The following is an 18,919-nucleotide window of genomic DNA, read 5'->3' as shown; positions in this document are numbered from 1 at the left end:
CAAAATCTAAAGTTTACATGAGAAATCCAGCAAAAATCATTTGTTGCATCAATCAAAATCCATAACCATAATCCATTATTTTTTTATTTTAAGTCGTATAAAAACATTCAGTGTGAAGAATATTTGTGTATGTGTCCATTTATTCTGGAGTTTTCTTTTTTTTTTTGCTGCCCATAAAAAATAATAAAACAAACAAACACACACTAAAAAACAAATTAGACTGATGACATCCTTCATGGTCATGTTTGGTATGTGGAGTAAACGCCATCACTCAGTGGGTGAGAGTGACCCTGACAATGGCTTTGAGTGCATAAATAAAAACTGAGCCGTCTCTGAATTCTGCCTACGTAAAATTATATTCTGATATTTATTTAATCAGTATGACGTAACACGGTCCGTCAGATGACCAACCATATTTCATTTCATTCATAACAACATCATTGAGACAACAAAAAGGAATGATAACTTCAGCGGGAATAAGAGAAATTCTTCAAATCTCAGATTTATATAATGTAATCTTTGTCCGGGTCAGGTCCACAAAACAGTGCTGAAGGTCATGATAATTTACATAATGATGACTGTGTACCAGACCCCCAGGACAATAATAAGGAGTGATAATGGGGACACGTGTTGCACCAACAGATAGGCCTGAAGGTCGTCAAGTGATAGCCTGTGGTCATCTGTTACCGAGAAAGTCCAAGAGACGCGACTAACAATGAATATTTTACCAGCGGGAACAATCCAGCTTTTTGTGATGAGCTCCTGCGTTGATGTGAATGGACTGTGCCTTTGGTCTGCACCAATAGGGTGCGTGTTTGGTGATAAATAGATATCAGAATATAGTTTTAGGAGGACGTTAATTGAGTGAGTGAGAAAAAAGAAAGTTTGTTTTAAATCCTGCAGGCTGGTCTTTCTAATCTCAAACCAGACATGACAAGCAAAGGTTAGGTCTCTTTAATGATATTAATATTATAATAAATGATAAAAAAAAGACCAGAATAAACAATTAACTGCTTCTATACTATCATTAAAGCTTGTACAAAGCTTCATTGTTATCCATATATCATAAAAAAAAAATAATCACACACCACATCACTGCACTGGACGGCCTGTTCCTTCATCATCAGCAAACGCTGTAGTTAATTTAGAGTTGTTGTAAATATTGACAAGAGCTCCACATTCACAGCTGAAAATAGACCCAAACACTGTTGTGTTGTGTTTACTTCTGTTCATTTCTAAGGTGCAAAGAAAGCGACGGATTGCGCAATGTTGTTAGGCAGAACTGACATAGTTCTGGGGAAAACAACAACAACAACAAAAAAAAAACTTTTAAACATCAATATTTATATTCAGGTGGTTCCTTATTTGTCTGTTGCATTTTGTGTGTTTGTTGTCAAGTCTGCTATTAAACCCAATGCCCAGAAGTTGCAGTAACAAAGAGAATCAGAAGGTAAGGTTAGGGCTACTGATCAGTTTCGTGATGAATTTGAACATTTAAAATACTGTAAAATTGTAAGAAAAGAAGCAGATCCTGCAGCATACTGGTGTTTATTGTTATTCAATCACAATAACTGCACAGCTGTAACTGTAAATCTTTATTATCCCACGAAGAGCAATGCAAGTGCAGCATACAAGACTCAAGCCAGAGAAAAAACAATGCACAGTGCGAGCCCACTGCAAGAGATCAGGTTGTGCAACAGCTTAGTTTACAAACCAGATTAAGAAAGAATACATAAATAGAAATACAAAACTAAAGAGTAGAATCTACCGGGTGCAAGAGAAGAGACACAGCTTATATGTGATGCTTTATAGTTGGAAAAAAATGTAATCTTAACAGTTTATTTATCTCGTACAGTTCTTTGCTTAAAATTATATACGTCGTTGTTGTTTCCCCAAGAACAAACTCAAGAATCAAGAGTCTTTATTCTTATTATTGGAACATAACAAAGTTTTGCAGAGATTCACAGCTGAAAAGGCACACATATAAAAAAAACTCAAAAATTAAAGATTCACATTCAGAAAACTTAATTTGCCCCTGGGGCACAATTTAAAAGCGGCATGATGTGCCAGTACAAGACATTTTTAAGTTACAATAGCAAAAACCAGAACAATACAAAGTTTATACAAATGAGCATGCCAATAAATAAATAAATGTTTCGACTTTCCAAACCGTCCATTAATGTAAACATGACTGTATGAGTAAAACACTTGTGAAAAATATATAAAACAACCAATATGTATGGAGAAAATGAAAGAAAAATGTAAATAAAATGCAGTTTAGTGCAGGTCCCAGTCTATGACATGCTGTGTCTGTGTGCATGTGTGATATAGATAAAAATTTGCTCTAAACATGGTTTATTATCACAGCGGCGACATCCTTCCTCGCAAGGTTTCAACCTTAACCTCAATTAATCTTGCGCACCAAGGCAAAAACAAAGGGGAAGAAAGGGGAGGCGCTGCTTCCGGGTCAGCTGACTCAACCTCAGCCAATCAGAAGCCGCTCACCGTTGTCAATAAACTGGTGCTCGAAGCTCATGGGAAACAGCAACAGGAGCGAGTCGGAGGAGGAACATGACCGGGGAGACAAGATTCAGCGGTAAGTCAGTGATTTACAGGGAACATATCGATGGAGTCGGGTTTAATCAGATGTAACGCGGGATAAAACTGTCTGTATGACTTTAGAAAAGATCCGAACAAACAAAAGCTGTGTATAACTGGGACTCTCGGTGCATTCAGTGAAACTCAGTACATCTCAAAATCTGCTTTCTTTCTTTAAAATTAGATTTAAATCAAGTATAAGTATGTGCACACACGATTTGTGCTACTCGGTGTTCATTTGACTGAATTAATAATTGCTTTCTGTATTAATTACTTTGTTAATATTATTATTTTAGTTATATCTTAATGATATTTCGTAATAGAATATATGAAAATAGTTTAGTTCCAGCCAAGAACGAGCTCCAAACTTTAATCCTACTTTTCATATTTAGTGTAATTAGCAGCAAACTAATTAATCTATTAATAAACATTAATATTATTGTGGAGAAAATAATGCAATTTGTTTAAGTGAAAAACAGAATAAATAAAATCATCATCAGTTTACGCGCTGACTGTCTTTAATAAACAACTGTAAAAAGATGTTCCACTTGATTATCTTTGCTATAAAAAATTTCATTACCCAGTTCTCCCATTGTCATAACATTGATTTCTATCATTAAAATATTGTCTATTTCATTAAAAAAAAAAACATGATCAGATACATCTGTTTCCCTCTTCTCCCGTTTCACACTCTTTTATCGTGATAAACTGAGTGTATTTTCTTGTGTTGGGACGGTTAGACACGAAAAAAAAATTTCCAGAGTCGTCATGGGTTCTGTCCTTTGTTTTTTGCTGTATTTTCTCCACAAAGAGGGAGACAGAGAGGACGTATCGCCAAGAATCTGTCCAGAAAAACTACTCGCTGTGAGAATAGATGCTAACAGGATTATATATAATCCTGCACCAGGCTCCGCTGTATTTAAGTAATTGATGTACCGTGAAAAGATGAAAAGAAGTTCAAAATGAATGTTTTGGTGGGTGTATAGAAGGTGTTGATATATTTATTTAGTAGCAACAGTAAAATTGAATTCATGAAATGACTAACACACATACATGCAGTCTGGCTGAAAGTGGGCCACGCTCCTTTTAGAACAAATAGCAGCAAACATGTCATTTTTAATCCTCTGCCATCAGTTATTTTCGGACAGCGCACCCACAATCATCCATCTTAATCTCATTTCTTTCTTAAAAATTTTTTTATTTTTTTTTAATCCTATTTTTAACAGTAGATTAATATTTCTTAGTCTACCTGTAAACTAAAATAAATAAATAAATAAGTGTTTACTGTGCATTTTCTATTCCATCTGCAGACATGATGAGAGCTGAGGGCAGCGCAGCGAGCAGCGGCAGACAGGTATGATGACAACACCTTTACAACTCCCTGTTACGTCACCTTTCAATGGGACAGATGGCACAACACATTAAGTCAACACACGCACAACCCTTGATCTGTTCCATGTCTGCTGTTTTCTTTTTTTTTCTTCTTCGTTTTCTGGTGTTGTCTATTCAATTACAGGTTCTCTGTCAATGGGTGGAGTTGCTGTTCTGAGAAAATGTTAAATTGCTTGTAGGCAACCTCTAACAACAACCAGCTATAAATCCTCCTTTAAATCTTAAACGGTGGCAATTGTGTGGCTGATCAAAGAACACACGTACATATAAAATGTTGCATTTAGATGAAGGCTCATGAGCACTTAGACTGTATTTTTATATAGCTTGTCTCCGTGCATTTAGCAAAGCATAAAGCTAAATTAAAGTTTGCATAAAACAGTTACTCTGATTTCACTGGTGTCTGTCCTTTCTGCAGATGATTTGTTCTTACCTGTTTCCTAATTTGTTTTGGCACTTGACCCAGCCTGTGTTAGTTTTTCTTGTTCCACGTGACTGCTGTCTTTCAGCTGTGTCTCCACTGGAACTTCTTTTTGCAACAGGCTCAACCTGATGAGTCGCTTTTCTTTTCTTTTTCTTTTCCTAACGTCAAGAAAATGTGTTGGTCCTTCAGGGTGCAAAGACACGACAGCAAATAATGGACTGTGAAAATTATGATCGTGAGTGTTTAGAAAGTAAGAGTGTAGCACGCTAGGGAAAATTTGCATGCTCCCGTTGCAGGCTTCATTTTGTGTATTTGCATCTTCAAGAAGGAGTTTTGTCTTTGTGGAAAAAAAAAAAAAAAGGAGGAAACACATCTCTGAGTCCTGAGACCAGCGTGGCATTTGAGCTTCATTGTTCCCACAGTTGCCACGGCTCGGCCGAGGGAAGCCGGGGTGAAAGCTGGCATTTCAGAAGGCCTTGTGAATGTGACATCAATCCCTGGACTTAATTCCCACTGAGTGAACTGATCCAGATTTCTCTGAGTGCGGCTGCCTCGTGTTCTACTGACGGCACCGGGCAGTTATTAGACACCTGAATGTGTTTTGCTTAGAATTAATCTTTCTGATTTGCAGTCCTCGTCCCAATTTACATGCAACGGAGAAAATCGAATACCTGACGGGAACATGTCCTCCTCCTCCACACTAAGTGGCGATATGTGTCTTGTCAGCGGGTTAATACGGACCCCTTTGCGGTTAATCTCGTACGTGATGTGTTCGCTACCACTGGTGCAAATAAGATGACGCCATCTCTCAGGTGGTTCTTCTACCGGCTTTGTTTACCATGGATGTTTTTGTTCCGGGGTCATACACCAGGGCAGCGGTTGTGGAGCATGTCCACATGCGTTGTCCAGTTAAAGTCAGATTAAGGCGTATACATGCCGGAGATATGAGTCTCAATCAGATAAGGAGAACCGATAACAGAGAAACGTGTTCACATGCACTTAAGTTGTCCAGTTAAAGTCGGATTAAGGCAATAATTCATTTTTTTCACATGTACGTAAACACAGTGTTGTCAGTGGGGGGCCTTTGAGGGGAGGGGCCTCGTTGGATCATCCCACAGATACTTGATCTGTTTGGGATCTAGTGAATTGAGGTCAGGTCAACACCATCCTGCTCGGGGTATCACCTCACATGATGAAAAACTGAACTATGAAACCACTCTCTTGTTGGTTTTTAGTAACAATCTTGCTGTTGTTGTAGAGACACTTCTACACCGTAGAAGAGATTTCTGTGGGAAACACCGATGAGAACTTGACATCACACAACAACTGTTGCTTTTCTTCTTCCCAGGAGGGCTCTGGCGGACTGTTGGACTCCATGAAGAAAGCTGCGTTTGTCATCGGATCTGGAATCTTATTCCTGGCTGCGTTCGGCAACTCGCTGACATGGTAGGATCGCCACGCAGCGAGCCAGACGCTCCTGAGCCTCAGGAGTGCCACTGGCACAGGATTATTGCACGCAAATTAGAGAGGTCAAGAATGAAAGACTTGATAGACAGGACTAGAACACAATAGGCAGATATGAACTCACTTAATATGACGTAATGACACGGGGTGTGACGTGTTAATTGTCGTCATGGTGTTGATGTTTGCATATTTTCAAACGTCAGTATCTGGTCCTGTTTCTGCTAGCAAAGATTCTTCCTCTGTGTTTTGCTTCTTGCTTTACTTCCCCCAACAAGTGTTTGATTGGTTTCTCTTTGATTACATCCCCCTCATTAGTTTCCCCTGTGTCTTGTCAGCCCCGCAACTCAACGACATTTAGGATTAAAATTTCAAAATAAAACACTTAATTACTATAAAGCTTGTATCCATCTAGAACTGCTCTTTCTAATATGCAAGGTAAGACGTGGTGGGACCAATGATTGTACATAACTGTGGTTGAACCCCATATTATTATCCGAACGACTCCTAAAGAGCAGTTCTGAAGCTGAAATGGTCGTCTCTGGTCGTCGCCGTCTTGGCAGTGTCCTGAATCCCCCCCGTCTCCCAGGCTTATGCAAAAATAAGCAAAGAGGTGACACATGAGCCGGTGGGTTGATGCCTAGCTTGCCCAGCTAGCAACTTGAGACAACACCCACCTGTCAGTCAAAGCAGCCGCGCCCTTAATTCTTCACAACTCTAAGAATGAGTTATATAAATATGCATATGTTCCACTGAGACCAGTTTCATGTACCAGGCTGTAAACCTGTTTAAAGAGGCCACTGCTTGTGGGGAAACTTGACGTCACAGGACATGAGACAACATGGCTAAAAAAACTGCAGTTCCTCTAATGGCCACTTGAGGCTGAGTCACTTCCCGTAGACCTCCACGTTAAAATGTTACAGCTGAAACAAACAAGTTTACAGCCAGACGCAAAAACTGTTTCTACATTTATGACGACTGTAAAAGGCTAAATCTATAAATTAGTTGTTCATAATTAAGGGTTCGTCCGTCTTTATGTTCACTTTCATGGACGCAACAGAACAAGATCTAACGGACCTCAGCTCATTATTGGTAGGATGTGTCTGGATGTTTGATAAGAGTTTTATTCTAACAAAAGTCGTCATGCTCCATGGTTTTCTTTTGCATTTCCAGGCATTATGAGGTGGACAGAGCACAGAAGCCCTTCATAGAATAGGATTCACTTATACTTTTGGTTGTATTCTTTCCATTGATGCGTGTATTCTTATTCTAAATATCTACATATATCTACATATTCTTATTTCCTACATTATTCTTTATTCTGAACATTGGTACACTTAAGTTTTTTATTTCATTCAGTGATTAAAACAGTTCAATATAAACACAAACGTTCCCAAAAGAAATCAGAAAGAAGAATAATCTTATATAATCTGCCCCTTTGCCCCAAGAATCAATTTACAAAGAACTTAAATTAAAAAACACAATAAGCAAGAAATAAAATGAACTAAAATAGGTATCAGCCAACACTGACTGTCACGTTTCCATTTTAGTTCCCAAGATGCAGTTCCATCGTACTAACAATACAAAAAAATAATGAAACGTTTGTAGACCTTTCAAGACAACACAATGAGTAGGACAATCAAGTGAATATATTTCATGATATTTTGAGTAGGAGCTGCTGTTACCAAAATTAATTTCCCCTTGGGAATAATAAAGTGACTCTGATTAAACGATGCGGAATGTGACAGGACATAGACAGGTCATGATGAACCTCCACGTCACACAACCTGCTGGGTCTGTGTGTGTGTCTGTGTCTGCACAAAAGCTTTCAAACGGAAGAAGAAGATACGTGTAACACGGTAAAAACGTTGCTCTGGTTCTCCCTGCAGGCACCTCCAGAGGTTCTGGGGAGCTTCAGGCGACTTCTGGCAGAACCTGTGGACAAAGCTGTACGTGGCGTTCGAGGGTCACGAGGCCGCTTTGTTCTTCTCAGGTAAAAACTCGTGTGTCAAGTCCTGTCATCTCACTAAGCAACCTGTCTGGTATTGGTGCAGTCTTTGTGTTGCTGTGAAGCAGGTGGAAATAAGTGATTAATTGATCTGTTTTCATTTGTTTCTTTCTTTTCTAACTCGTTGGAAACTGGTTTGTGATACCATCAGGGAAAGTTTAAAGTTAGATCTGACACGTGACACGTTGTTGTCATTCACTGCATTTGTGCACTGAAAGGTTTTGTTCCTCTAGATGTTATCTATGAGCTGGGACACAAATACATTGTACATTAACAACAAACAGAGGATGTTGTTTCCAGTGGTCAAGTCCAAGAAGTTTGCAGAGTTCCCTTTCATTCCATTGTGACTTCAGAAGTCTTGAACGCTACCTGTTGGGCATCCTGTCGGATGGCTCTGTTACACTTGACCTCGTTTCTTTTCTCTGCAGGGACGATGTTGGCCCCTCCTCTGGTGTTCTGGGCTTTAAATGGGCTGCTGCTATTGGTGGACACCACCGGTAAACCCTCCTTCATCACTCGCTACCGCATCCAGGTGGAGAAGAACAATCCGGTAGGTTCCCCTCTCACACCTTCATATCACAGCGCACAGGAACATTTGACAGGGGTTTGCAAATTACCCACAGTTTTTTTTTTATTTTTATCTTTTTTTTTCTTTAAGATCTGCAAGATAGATTTTCAGATCACAAATAGGTTGTAATTTTTAAAATAAATCCACAAAAGATCTGATATGATTGATCTTTGTTTGATATATGTTTCTACAAGTAAAGTTTTTGACCAACACTCAGTTTCCTCTGGTTTAGTCGGTCAGGGCTTCATCCTACATTAAGATAATGACCTAAAACTTTAGTCCAAGCTATAACAGAACTACCTCAGCACAAAAAAACAAGATGGAAAGCTTGAAAACATGGAGTGGACCATGACCCAGTCTCTAGACTTTGACCCCATGGAGCTGGTTTGATAAATATTTGAGTGACCTCAAACGTTTGACCAGTAGTGTCCATTTTGCACAAGAAATTATGTTTGAGCGAGAATTTTCAGCATCTTTTATAGTTACAAGTGCAGAATAACAGCTCGTTCTGCACATATGGGGCTGATTTAATCTGCATTTATATTGAAAATAGTCATGTTTTTCTAATTATGTCATAAGGTTAATTACATTTTTTGTATCTTGAGAGGCTTCATCAGTCGTTGAACGTCTCATTTAAGTCAAATTAGTTAATTAAAAGTCAAATCTATCTAGTGTTTGAAGGTGAGTTCAAGAGCAGCCCTCAGTGTTGCTGAATCAGAGCGTCCAAACGCCCGTCTGACCAAAGTCCCCTCACGGTGTTTGAGTAATACTTGTTGTTGGACACCGCGGAGATAAAGAGCGACACGGCTGATAACCAGGGCTCAAACTCAACACTTAATCAGCTGCTGGAGGACATTCGTGTTCATCGATGCATTTACAGCGTCGAGCTTTGTCTACATCATCAAACATAAAAAGTTTTATTGGTTCATTGATAACTTCTGTGCATTACTCCGAGGAGTCACTTGAGTTCAGTTCCCGGGAATAACCGTGTGAACCAGGGATCTATGAGTCATAAACAAAGACAGGATGTGCTGGCGTGTGTCGAGGATTAAAAAATGTCTGCCTGTGTAATTTATCAAGCAGTAAATCTGATGGTAGAGGTTATTTCCAAAGTCCATAAACAATTAGTTATTATAGTTTCATACTTTATTTATTAGTTTACTTTGTTATATGTGTGTGTTAGAGGATTTTTATCAGAAGATTTATGAATCTAAGAACAGCCTTTAAAATGCGAACGCAACAAAAGCTTCCTGTTATATATTTTATATTAGTTATGTAAGTACGTTTAATATTGTTATATTGCATTTATTTAAATTTAGATTAAAACGATTTTTTTCCCACATATAATTTTACCATTTATAATAACCTTCTACTGGTCCGTGTATGTTTTTGGTCATTGGATTTTCCATTCAGAAAATGATAAAAAAAAAAAAAAAGAAAAGGAAGTTATTTGATTTTCATTTTAAAATAAAAAAAAAATCAAATTCGTTTGACATTCGATATTTCATTATCAGTGTCGAGAATAGATAAACAAAACTTTAAAAGCGTTCTTTTTCATTCTCTGTTTCTAAAAATAAAATCATTAGAAGACTGAAGCAAAAAGCGCCTGTTTTTTTTTTTTTTTTCATATTTTGCATCCGTTGTCGTTTCAAAGTAAGAGCACGTATGAGGACAGTACTGTGTTTATGACAAGCGCGCCCAAATACATGACTTCTATCTGTGGCTTCCCAAGCCCAGACTCTTTGAATCTTACTCTGACGTCATCTTTGACAAAACAAAGCTCGTCTTCTGCACGTATATCAGAGTAATGTTAGCTAGTAGCTAACTATTCCCGGATTACACGTAGTTATTTTTAGTTTTTACCAGAAATATGCGTCTTAGTTCTTATGCAGCCATGTCGTGTTCCCTGATACTCACTATTTTATTGTTTCGAAAAACAACTTACTGATCCACATCCATCAACTTGTTACACAGCGCCGTCCTCATACATGCTCTTACTTTGAAAACGACAACTTCCGGTCGCATTTTTGTTTCTGTCTTCTAATGATTCTATTTTTTGTATTTAGAATCAGCAAATTAAAAGTTTTGTTTATCTATTCTCGACTCTAATAAAGAAAAATGCCTTGAATTTCAATTTTAATTTTTGAATTTTAAAATGAATATCCTTTTATGTCCTTGTCTGAATGGGAAGTTCAAAGACCAAAACACACACAGACCTGTACTCCTGTCATCTCTTAACCATGTTAGAATATATATATCAAGTTTTAAAAAGGAGTCACATGTATCTTGCTCGTCTTAAAAAAATACCTCTACAGCATTAACATTAACTTTAATCAATTTAATCAAAGTTTTTCTTCGTCTATTTCTGTTCATGTCTGTATTTTTGACCAAGTTGAAGTACTTCATCTGTACATTTAATGTGCAAAGGTTCATCTGTGTGTCCTCATCACGTGTTCATAACCTGGATCTAAAGGTCAAGATAACACATACACGTAACGTGATGCAATAATCTGCCCCTTTTTTCATGTTAATAGTGACAAAGAAAAAAGAATTTGAACTCTGGTGTCATTACTTCACAAGTATATTTATACAGAACTAAGAATAAATATGTCGTGTAATACAACTAGACGGTGGTTTGAAGAGTTTCCTGTTCCCCGTCCTGCAGGTGGACCCAGTGAAGCTCCGTCACGCCGTGAAGGTCGTCCTCTTCAACCAGGTGTTCATCTCGGGGCCCATGGTGGTGGCCGTCTACTACCTGCTGAGCTGGAGGAACCCGTGCGGCCCCGAGCTGCCCACCTTCCACTGGGCCCTCATGGAGCTCGCCTTCTTCTCCATCGTGGAGGAAGTTCTCTTTTACTATTCACACAGGTAATATCTACGCTTTCAAGTCTAACGGTGACCCTGAACATTTTACACACCTGACACACTCTTTGTAAATATTTAATCTGCATCTAGCTGAAGTCTTATTTTTCTAATTGCGTCTTAAAGCTGATTAAATGACTAAAATTCTTTTATTCTCTCAGGTTGTTCCACCATCCCAGCCTCTACAAGCGCTTCCACAAACAGCACCACGAGTGGACGGCTCCCATCGGCGTCGTCTCCATCTACGCTCATCCTCTGGAGCACATGGTGAATGATCCTCCCTTAGACTTCCACTTTAATGCTCCACGAGGGAAATGGCTTGGTCACAGTAGCTCAGCTGTACAAGAAAATGAAATAAAATTAAAAAAAAATAATAAATAAAATACTATAATTAAATTTAATTTAATTTAATAAAAATAAAATAAAATAAAATAAAATACTATTCAATTAAATAAATAAAATAAAATAAAATAAAATAAAACTAAATTAAATTACATTAAATAAAGTAAAATAAAATGATATGAGATTAAAATAAAATTCTATGAAATTAAATCAAATAAAATTCAATGAATATAAAATACTCTGCAATAAAGTAAAATACAGTAACATAAAGTAACATAAAATAAGTTAAACCCTGATAAGAAGAAGACAATGGAACAGAACGTAATGGAAAATAAGCAAATAATGTAGATTTGCATAAGTATAGACAAAGAAATAGAAGTAAATATAGAATATATATATATATATATATATATATATATATATATATATATATATATATATAGGCCTGCAGGAGAAAGATAAATGATAAGGTGTAATAATAGAGGTAGATAAGCATTATGCATTTGGTTTCCTGTCTTTCACTCTGTCACATTCTCTTGTTATGTAATGACTAAAAGAGGAAAGGAGTGCTTCATTTTAACACCTGGAATCTGGACGAACTTGATCCTAAACACAAACACGTTCATGAGAAGTAACTTGAACTCACTGATCTCAGCTGTGGTTTACCAAAGTAACCGATTTACCGTTTTAAATCATCACACATTTACATTCTTTACATGTTCTGTTCTGTTTTATTTATTTATTTTTTTAATTCTCTAGCTCTCCAACATGCTGCCGGTGGTGATGGGGCCCGTGATCCTGGGCTCTCACATGACCTCCACCACCGCTTGGTACTGCCTGGCTCTGTTCAGCACCAGCATCTCCCACTGTGGATACCACCTCCCCTTCCTGCCCTCCCCCGAGTTCCACGACTTCCACCACCTCAGGTCCGTCCAACTCACGACTCCCCCAGGGAAAAAACAAACAAACAAAAAAAGAATTATCATTCATCAGTATCAGAAGCACATGAATTCTTGAATGTGCAGATACAAAAAAAAAAATGCTGGAAGTCAAGTGCAGCTAAATTTAACCTTTTCAAAACCAGCAGCGTCACTCAAATAGGAGTTAATGGTGAACTTGTTTGGGGACTATTTTTCACGACGGATTAATACACACATATTTTTTTTTTCATATCTTTCTTTCTGGTCTGTATTTGTTGTATTTGTATCTGATATGTATTTGCACATATGCAGACCTTTATATTTTTTTCTTATACTATTTAATTTTATTAATTTTTATTTATTTATTGCATTATTATTTATTTTGTATTAATTTTTATTTATTCATTGCTCTTACACCTTTTGTTTTATTTATTTTTTCTATTTTATTTACTTATTGCATTATTTTTATTTATTTGTTATTCCTTTTTATTTTTCATTGCATTATTTTTATTTATTTTTTATTCATTTTTAATTATTTATTTATTGCTCTTACACCTAATTTTCCTATTTTTTTTATTCAGTTTATTTTACTCAGTTTAAGGACAGCATATGCTTACATTAATCCTTTTAAAGAACCATCTTTTGGCCAAGTAGCGGTCCTTCTTTTTCACTTTTTTTTTTTCATTCACTTATTTATTTCTATGTGCATCTGAGCTGCTGTGACACAACCAGTTCCATATTGTGTATCAGTCTAAGTCGTTTCCCCTCCTGCTTCCAGGTTCAACCAGTGTTTCGGTGTGTTCGGCGTCCTGGACCGTCTCCACGGCACCGACTCCAAATTCAGGCAGACGAAGCAGTACGAGCGCCACACGCTGCTCACCAGCTTCACGCCCCTGAACGAGAGCATCCCTGACACAACCAAGAAGGGCCAGTGACGACCTGCGATCCGCCCCGCCCCCATGCCCCGCCCCCTGCCCCGCCCCCGCCCCTGACCTTTAACCTCAGGCCAAATTTGGGATTGTGATAAAAAAAAAGGGGGACAAAGTTCCAATCAATCTAAGGTGATTGTTTGATTATTTTAATCAAAGAAAAGTCGCTGCATTCACCAACTTCACTCGGCAGAAACACGGTCGCTGACATTCAGTTCGAGAAGCTTCGGCTCCGACTTTTAACCTGTTTCCTGCCGCGATAACATCCTCCTGTGACCTGAGGGGACGGTATTTATAGCTCCTGATTTGGTTGAGTGATAGTGAAGTAGTCACTGGTCCAGGGTTTTTTTTTGTTCTACCAAACAGCACACGGTGGTGGAAATGTATGTACGAGTCCCAAACGTGCCAGGAAAAATTATGTAATGTAGTAAAATAGTAAAAAATAAGAGGAATTTGAGTATTTATGATGGCTTCCGTTGTCCGTGCATTCTTTAGTGTTTGTATTTCCTTCATTAACTAATTAAACTACATTTTTCTCAGAATTTCAGAATAAACAGGCTGAAAGTTCAATTCTCACTTACGATTTATAACGAGACCCCTCAGTATCCTTTTTATTTTTTACTTTCTTTGAAACTCTTACTCAGTTTGATCGTGGAGTGAAGCTGTGATGTGCGAGAGAACAGAACGTCATGCAAATGATTTTTAAAGTGAACGGGTTTGTGGTGGAGCTACAACACGTCCTCTTGTTCATGTGCATCATGGAAATGTTGACCGTCTCCCCGAGTACACGAGATCGTTAAAAAAAGTGTCACCACTGAACACGTTCCTCTCTCCGTTAATTTGGTTTTTACGTCCAACATGATTTGTCTAAATTTTTTTTTTTAGACTTTTTAGGTTCACTTACCACTACAGGCACACACACGTCTTAGATGATACACTTGCACTTTAAGAGTAGCACTTAAAACATGCACTTGTGTTAATGTGTCTTTTTTATATGACAACAATTGTACTTGATAATTTTATGATAATTAAAATATTTTAAAAAGAAACGCACGTCTCTTCTCTTTCTGCCACATCGATGACCCGACCAACTCGGATTTTCATCTAATTAATGCTTTGCTCTCCTCTACCTCACTGCATTTTATTTATTTATTTACAACTCTTAATGACGCAGTCGGCATGGCAACTGGTAGCCACCATTATGTCACATCCTGTTTCTAGAGCATCAAGTATGTATCAGTATTATATTAATGACCTAGAATCATGTAGATTGGATTGCAGGTTTTATTATTTCAGCTTGTTCTTCTTCATTTAAACCCGTTTTCCTTGTTATTGGACACTTTAGTCTGCCATCTAGTGGTAGCAAAGAGTCACTACACTGTAGAAAACAGGACAAAAAGTGGATGAGGAACTAAACCCTATCAAATTCCAAGGTTAAAACGTATTAATTTATGCTTATTAACATTTATAGTTTGATATGACCTGAAAATTTAACAAATTTTATCAACAGCGACAGGCTAAACCTCGCTAATTAGCAAGAACTCATTAGAGGATGTTGGGACTTCATTGTTGGCATGTACAGGCATTAAAATAAACATTTGTCACACATCAGTCACTTTATTATAATATAAATAATGAAAAAAATAAAAGCTTTAATTCTTCTGATCCCAAATACCTTGGGAGAAAATAAAAATGAAAGAAAAAAAAAAGATTCCAAGAGATTAAAGGGTTTGGAGCTTACGACCTGTACTGCAGCCATACACCAGGGGGCGCAGTTCCTCCATCCATATATATATATATATATATATATATTTGGATAGATATATTCAGTTTATGGTTGGGACACAAAGAAAAACAACTGAAGCTGGTGTTTGAGGTTTTTTTGTCCATTTTCTGTTTTTTTTCTTTATTAAGGAAAAGCATAATTACTACAAATTACAAATAACACTAATAGCGAATCACGTCAGCCTACAAAGCAGATATTATGAATATTAAATGTTATAATACAAGATCTCATTCAAGTATTTTACATTTTTCCTTTTTATATATTTTTTTGTTCCTTTTTTCCTCGTTTTCATCTTTTTTTCCTCATGACAAGCCTAGGATACTTTAATGTAATGAACTATTTTAATGGTTCATATACAGTTTTTTTTTTCTTATTCATATGGCTTTATGGAATTTTGTCCTTTTTTGTTTTTTCAGTCTCCAGACATCATTAACCAGCCATATTCCTCTGAGCAACATCGCAAAACCCCCGATGGGGCTCTTCCCATCGTCTCTCCTCGTCTTTTCGTCCATCTTTCGTCCCTCCAGCGTCCATGTCCGTGTAAAACTTGCCGAGCAAAGCAGCAGACTGCGCCCTCTAGAGTTTGTTTGGAAGAATGACAACTCCCAAAACCACCTGAAGCCCACACATCTCCCCCCCCCCCCACAAACACTTCAAAATGTCCAGAGACAGGCGACACATGAGATCGCAGTTTTCAGAGGAGGATCGTGTGACGGTCCCGAAGGAAGAAGGCAGCTTCTCGCAACCAACCCGCTCCCAGGAGACGCCGCTGGTTTGTGGGAACATAACGTCGAGTAGCGTTTATTATATTTCCATCCAGTAAACACTTTGATGCAGCAACTGTAAGCTTCAGATCCAAAATCTCCCTGAAGAAAAACTAAAAAAAATAAAATAAAATAAAATAAAAAGGAAAATAAAATACAGCTTCAGTTTGCATTTTCAGATAATTCTGGATTTAGAGGAAGAAGTTGAACACTGACAGGACGACCTACAGGCTCATGATGATTATTATTACGACCGAGGAGCAAATAATAATAATAATAATAATAATAAAATTAAAAAAAAAAAAAAACAGGCACATATAACTTGGGAACTAATTCTTCTGCTGAAAAGCATTTGAAGATTTTTACGTGTGGATTCTTCTCTTTTAAGACTTATTTCGTCTCCCAGAACCTCTGATTCAATTAAAACCAAAGCGTGGACCTTTTTTTTTTTTTTTTTTTTAGACACATTTGTAGAAAACGCTGGAGGCTTAATAACAGTTTCTTGTTGTTGCTCTCATCCTGGCAGATCTCTTTACTAAAAGAAAAATTCAACTGTGATTTCAACATGAAACGATTACAGATTTAGTTTTTTTTTCTTTTTTTTTTTTAACGCCCTGATGCCAACGTTCCCTTTTGCGTAGTGAACCCATAACCTGAAATCCACAGACACCCGCCCCCTCCCACCCTCCATCCCTCCCTCCCTCCCGCCTCCAGCATGACAACACGAGAAACACAGCAAATTAAAAAAAAAAAAAAAAAAAGCATTAAAAGATAATTATGAGACCCTTAAAAAAAAAAAAAAAAAAAAAAAAAAAAAGAAAAGTTAGAGTACGTACACATGTAAGGCAAATATATAATCTGTTCTATAAACAATAAAACAAAGTAGCAGGAAGCTGTAATCATTTCTCTTCATCTGTCAGATTCACATTTACATTAGTGGAGGAAATCACTCTTCTGTTTGATATCATCAGTTCTGGAGTTGTTGGATTAAGGTTTTTTATTATCCGCACAGTCGACCGTGAGAAGAGCGATGACTTAAAAGAGTGTGAATTTTATTTATTTATTTAACTTTCTTTTCTTTTTTTAAATCCACAGCGAGGTCAAGCGTCTGTATCCGGCCTCGCTCGAGCCGCTACATCGTGTACCTGCAGTGTGACGTTCAGTGTGGCTGATGTTTGTGTGTGAAACAGGAAGAGGTTTCTGAAGAGTGCGTCGGCCTCGTCGAGCGGCGTGGGTCCAACTCCGGGTCAAACAGAAGAGGAGGAGGAGGGTGGAGGAGGAGGAGGAGGGTGGAGGCTGCGTGTCCTCGTCTCCGCCCGGAGCACCTGCGTCAGAGCTCGACGGCTCTTCCTCGCGAAAAACCATCGCTTCTTCAAGTAATCCGGATTCCAGTCCTGCGGCGTCGCTGATGGTCGACTGGTGGATGGATGTCCCGACGGAGGGATTAACGGACGAAAAGGGAGGGTGGAGGAGGAGGAGGAGGACGCGGGAAATCCCGTCTTCCTTATCGGGTGGAGGAGGTGGAGGAGGTGGAGGAGGCGGCGGACTTCCATCAGGGCGACGTGTTTCAGCACGAAAAAGCCACGACTTGCAATAAACGGAAGAATTACAGGACTTGTAACAGACTGGATGACGCCTGGAAGACAGTTCAGTTCAGGGAAGGAGGCGGAGGAGGAAGGAGGGATGGAGCGAGGGAGGGGGGGAGGTGGAGGACAGTTTGGCAGACGGAGCGCCACCTCTGTTTGAAACTAGCGTGACTCTTGATGCTGTACAATCGACGATAAGGTGGCGGGCACACGTTAGAAGCAGTGAAACCATTAAAATAAGGCAACTTTTAATGATCTTGTCCGTAGCGAGGGGTCGATATAAGTCTTTTTTTTTGCTTTCTTTTTTCTTTTTATATCATTTGGTTCTTTAATATTCTCCCCCCTCAAGAGTCCAGCCATAAAATAAATCAAATGTGTCTAAATTTGCAGCCCCTCGACTGAACGTCCTCGGGGGCCATGCGGGTGGAAACGTCAGTCGCTCGGTTCTGACCACTTTGGTCCGGGTGGATGTCGGGAACAGGAGGGGGCTTCTTCTTCTTCTTCTATATTTATTTATTTATTTTTTATTCTCAGATGTTCAGCCTCGTTCAAACTACGTCCCAATCCCAACCTCACGCTCAAGAAATAATAGTTATTAATCTGGGTGAGGGATAAGCCAGCAGGACAGCGACGATCAAAGAGGGTCAAAGAGGGGTTCAACATGAAGGAAGAAATAAAAAACCAAAAAACCGTCCACCGCGTGGACCGGCAAAAGTTTGTAACAAGGGGGGGAGGACAAAAAAAAAAAAAAAAAAAAAAAAAAAAAGTGTTTGACACCTCATCCGTTGCCTCATTAAGACAAAACGTTCTCCAAAAAAAAAAAAAAAAAAACTTAAAATGAATCAAGAAACTGATCGATTAATCGTCTTCCTTTTTTCCTCAATCGATGGTAGTTTGCAACGAAAAAAAAAAATAAAAATCTCATGCTTAGAATGACGAGCTGGAAGCCCCTCCCCCTCCTGTGGCGCAGAGAGAACCGGCGACTTGCAGGCGTGGGTTTGAGTTGATCCGTGCAGGCCGGCGCGTCCGTGGAGCTGTTACTTCAGTGTCTTGGCGTCTGGTGCGGGATCAGCAGCGGCGGCGGCGGCGGCGGCGGTCGGGGCTTTCTGGCCGCTGGGTTTGGCATCATCCTTGGGGGCGGGGGCTGGGGCGGGGGCGGGGCCTGAGCTGGCCTGGCTGTGGGGACGACTGGTGGGCTGGGAGGGGTGGCGGCGGCGGCCGTCTCCGCTGGAGGAGTGTCTTCTGCGGCGTCCTTCCTCCATCGGTGGCTAGAACAAGAAAT

At 38.8% G+C, this 18,919-nt stretch overlaps 2 protein-coding genes across 7 annotated transcripts in view; one reads left to right on the top strand and one right to left on the bottom strand.

The window, feature by feature from the left end:
• The first annotated feature begins 2,502 nt into the window (after positions 1–2,502).
• faxdc2 (fatty acid hydroxylase domain containing 2) lies at positions 2,503–14,550 on the top strand. Its single transcript, XM_047607705.1, has 9 exons — positions 2,503–2,596; positions 3,909–3,952; positions 5,760–5,857; positions 7,762–7,865; positions 8,309–8,430; positions 11,114–11,316; positions 11,472–11,577; positions 12,412–12,578; positions 13,351–14,550. Exons 1-9 carry the CDS (start codon positions 2,572–2,574, stop codon positions 13,505–13,507), a joined length of 1,026 nt encoding a protein of 341 aa, XP_047463661.1. The 5' UTR covers positions 2,503–2,571; the 3' UTR covers positions 13,508–14,550.
• An 821-nt stretch (positions 14,551–15,371) lies between these two features.
• larp1 (La ribonucleoprotein 1, translational regulator) overlaps positions 15,372–18,919 on the bottom strand; it is a 50,520-nt gene continuing 46,972 nt past the window's right edge. For 5 of the 6 annotated variants that reach the window (XM_047606619.1, XM_047606621.1, XM_047606620.1 and 2 more), the window contains one exon: positions 15,372–18,905. In XM_047606619.1, coding sequence (XP_047462575.1) covers positions 18,675–18,905 — 231 coding nt within the window. In that variant the 3' untranslated portion in view covers positions 15,372–18,674. The remainder of the gene's footprint in view (positions 18,906–18,919) is intronic. The other variant, XR_007114293.1, reaches the window with a different exon arrangement.

This window comes from Mugil cephalus, chromosome 15 (genome assembly GCF_022458985.1).
Source record: "Mugil cephalus isolate CIBA_MC_2020 chromosome 15, CIBA_Mcephalus_1.1, whole genome shotgun sequence".
Lineage (NCBI taxonomy): Eukaryota > Metazoa > Chordata > Actinopteri > Mugiliformes > Mugilidae > Mugil > Mugil cephalus.
Note: the sequence above shows the minus strand (reverse complement) of the source record. Positions and strands in the feature narration are given on the sequence as shown.

Coding starts and splice junctions, on each gene's coding strand:
- faxdc2 (XM_047607705.1), top strand. CDS start 2,572: ATGACCGGGGAGACAAGATTCAGCG. Junction 2,597..3,908: donor CGGGGAGACAAGATTCAGCG/GTAAGTCAGTGA, acceptor TTCCATCTGCAG/ACATGATGAGAGCTGAGGGC. Junction 11,578..12,411: donor CTCATCCTCTGGAGCACATG/GTGAATGATCCT, acceptor TTAATTCTCTAG/CTCTCCAACATGCTGCCGGT.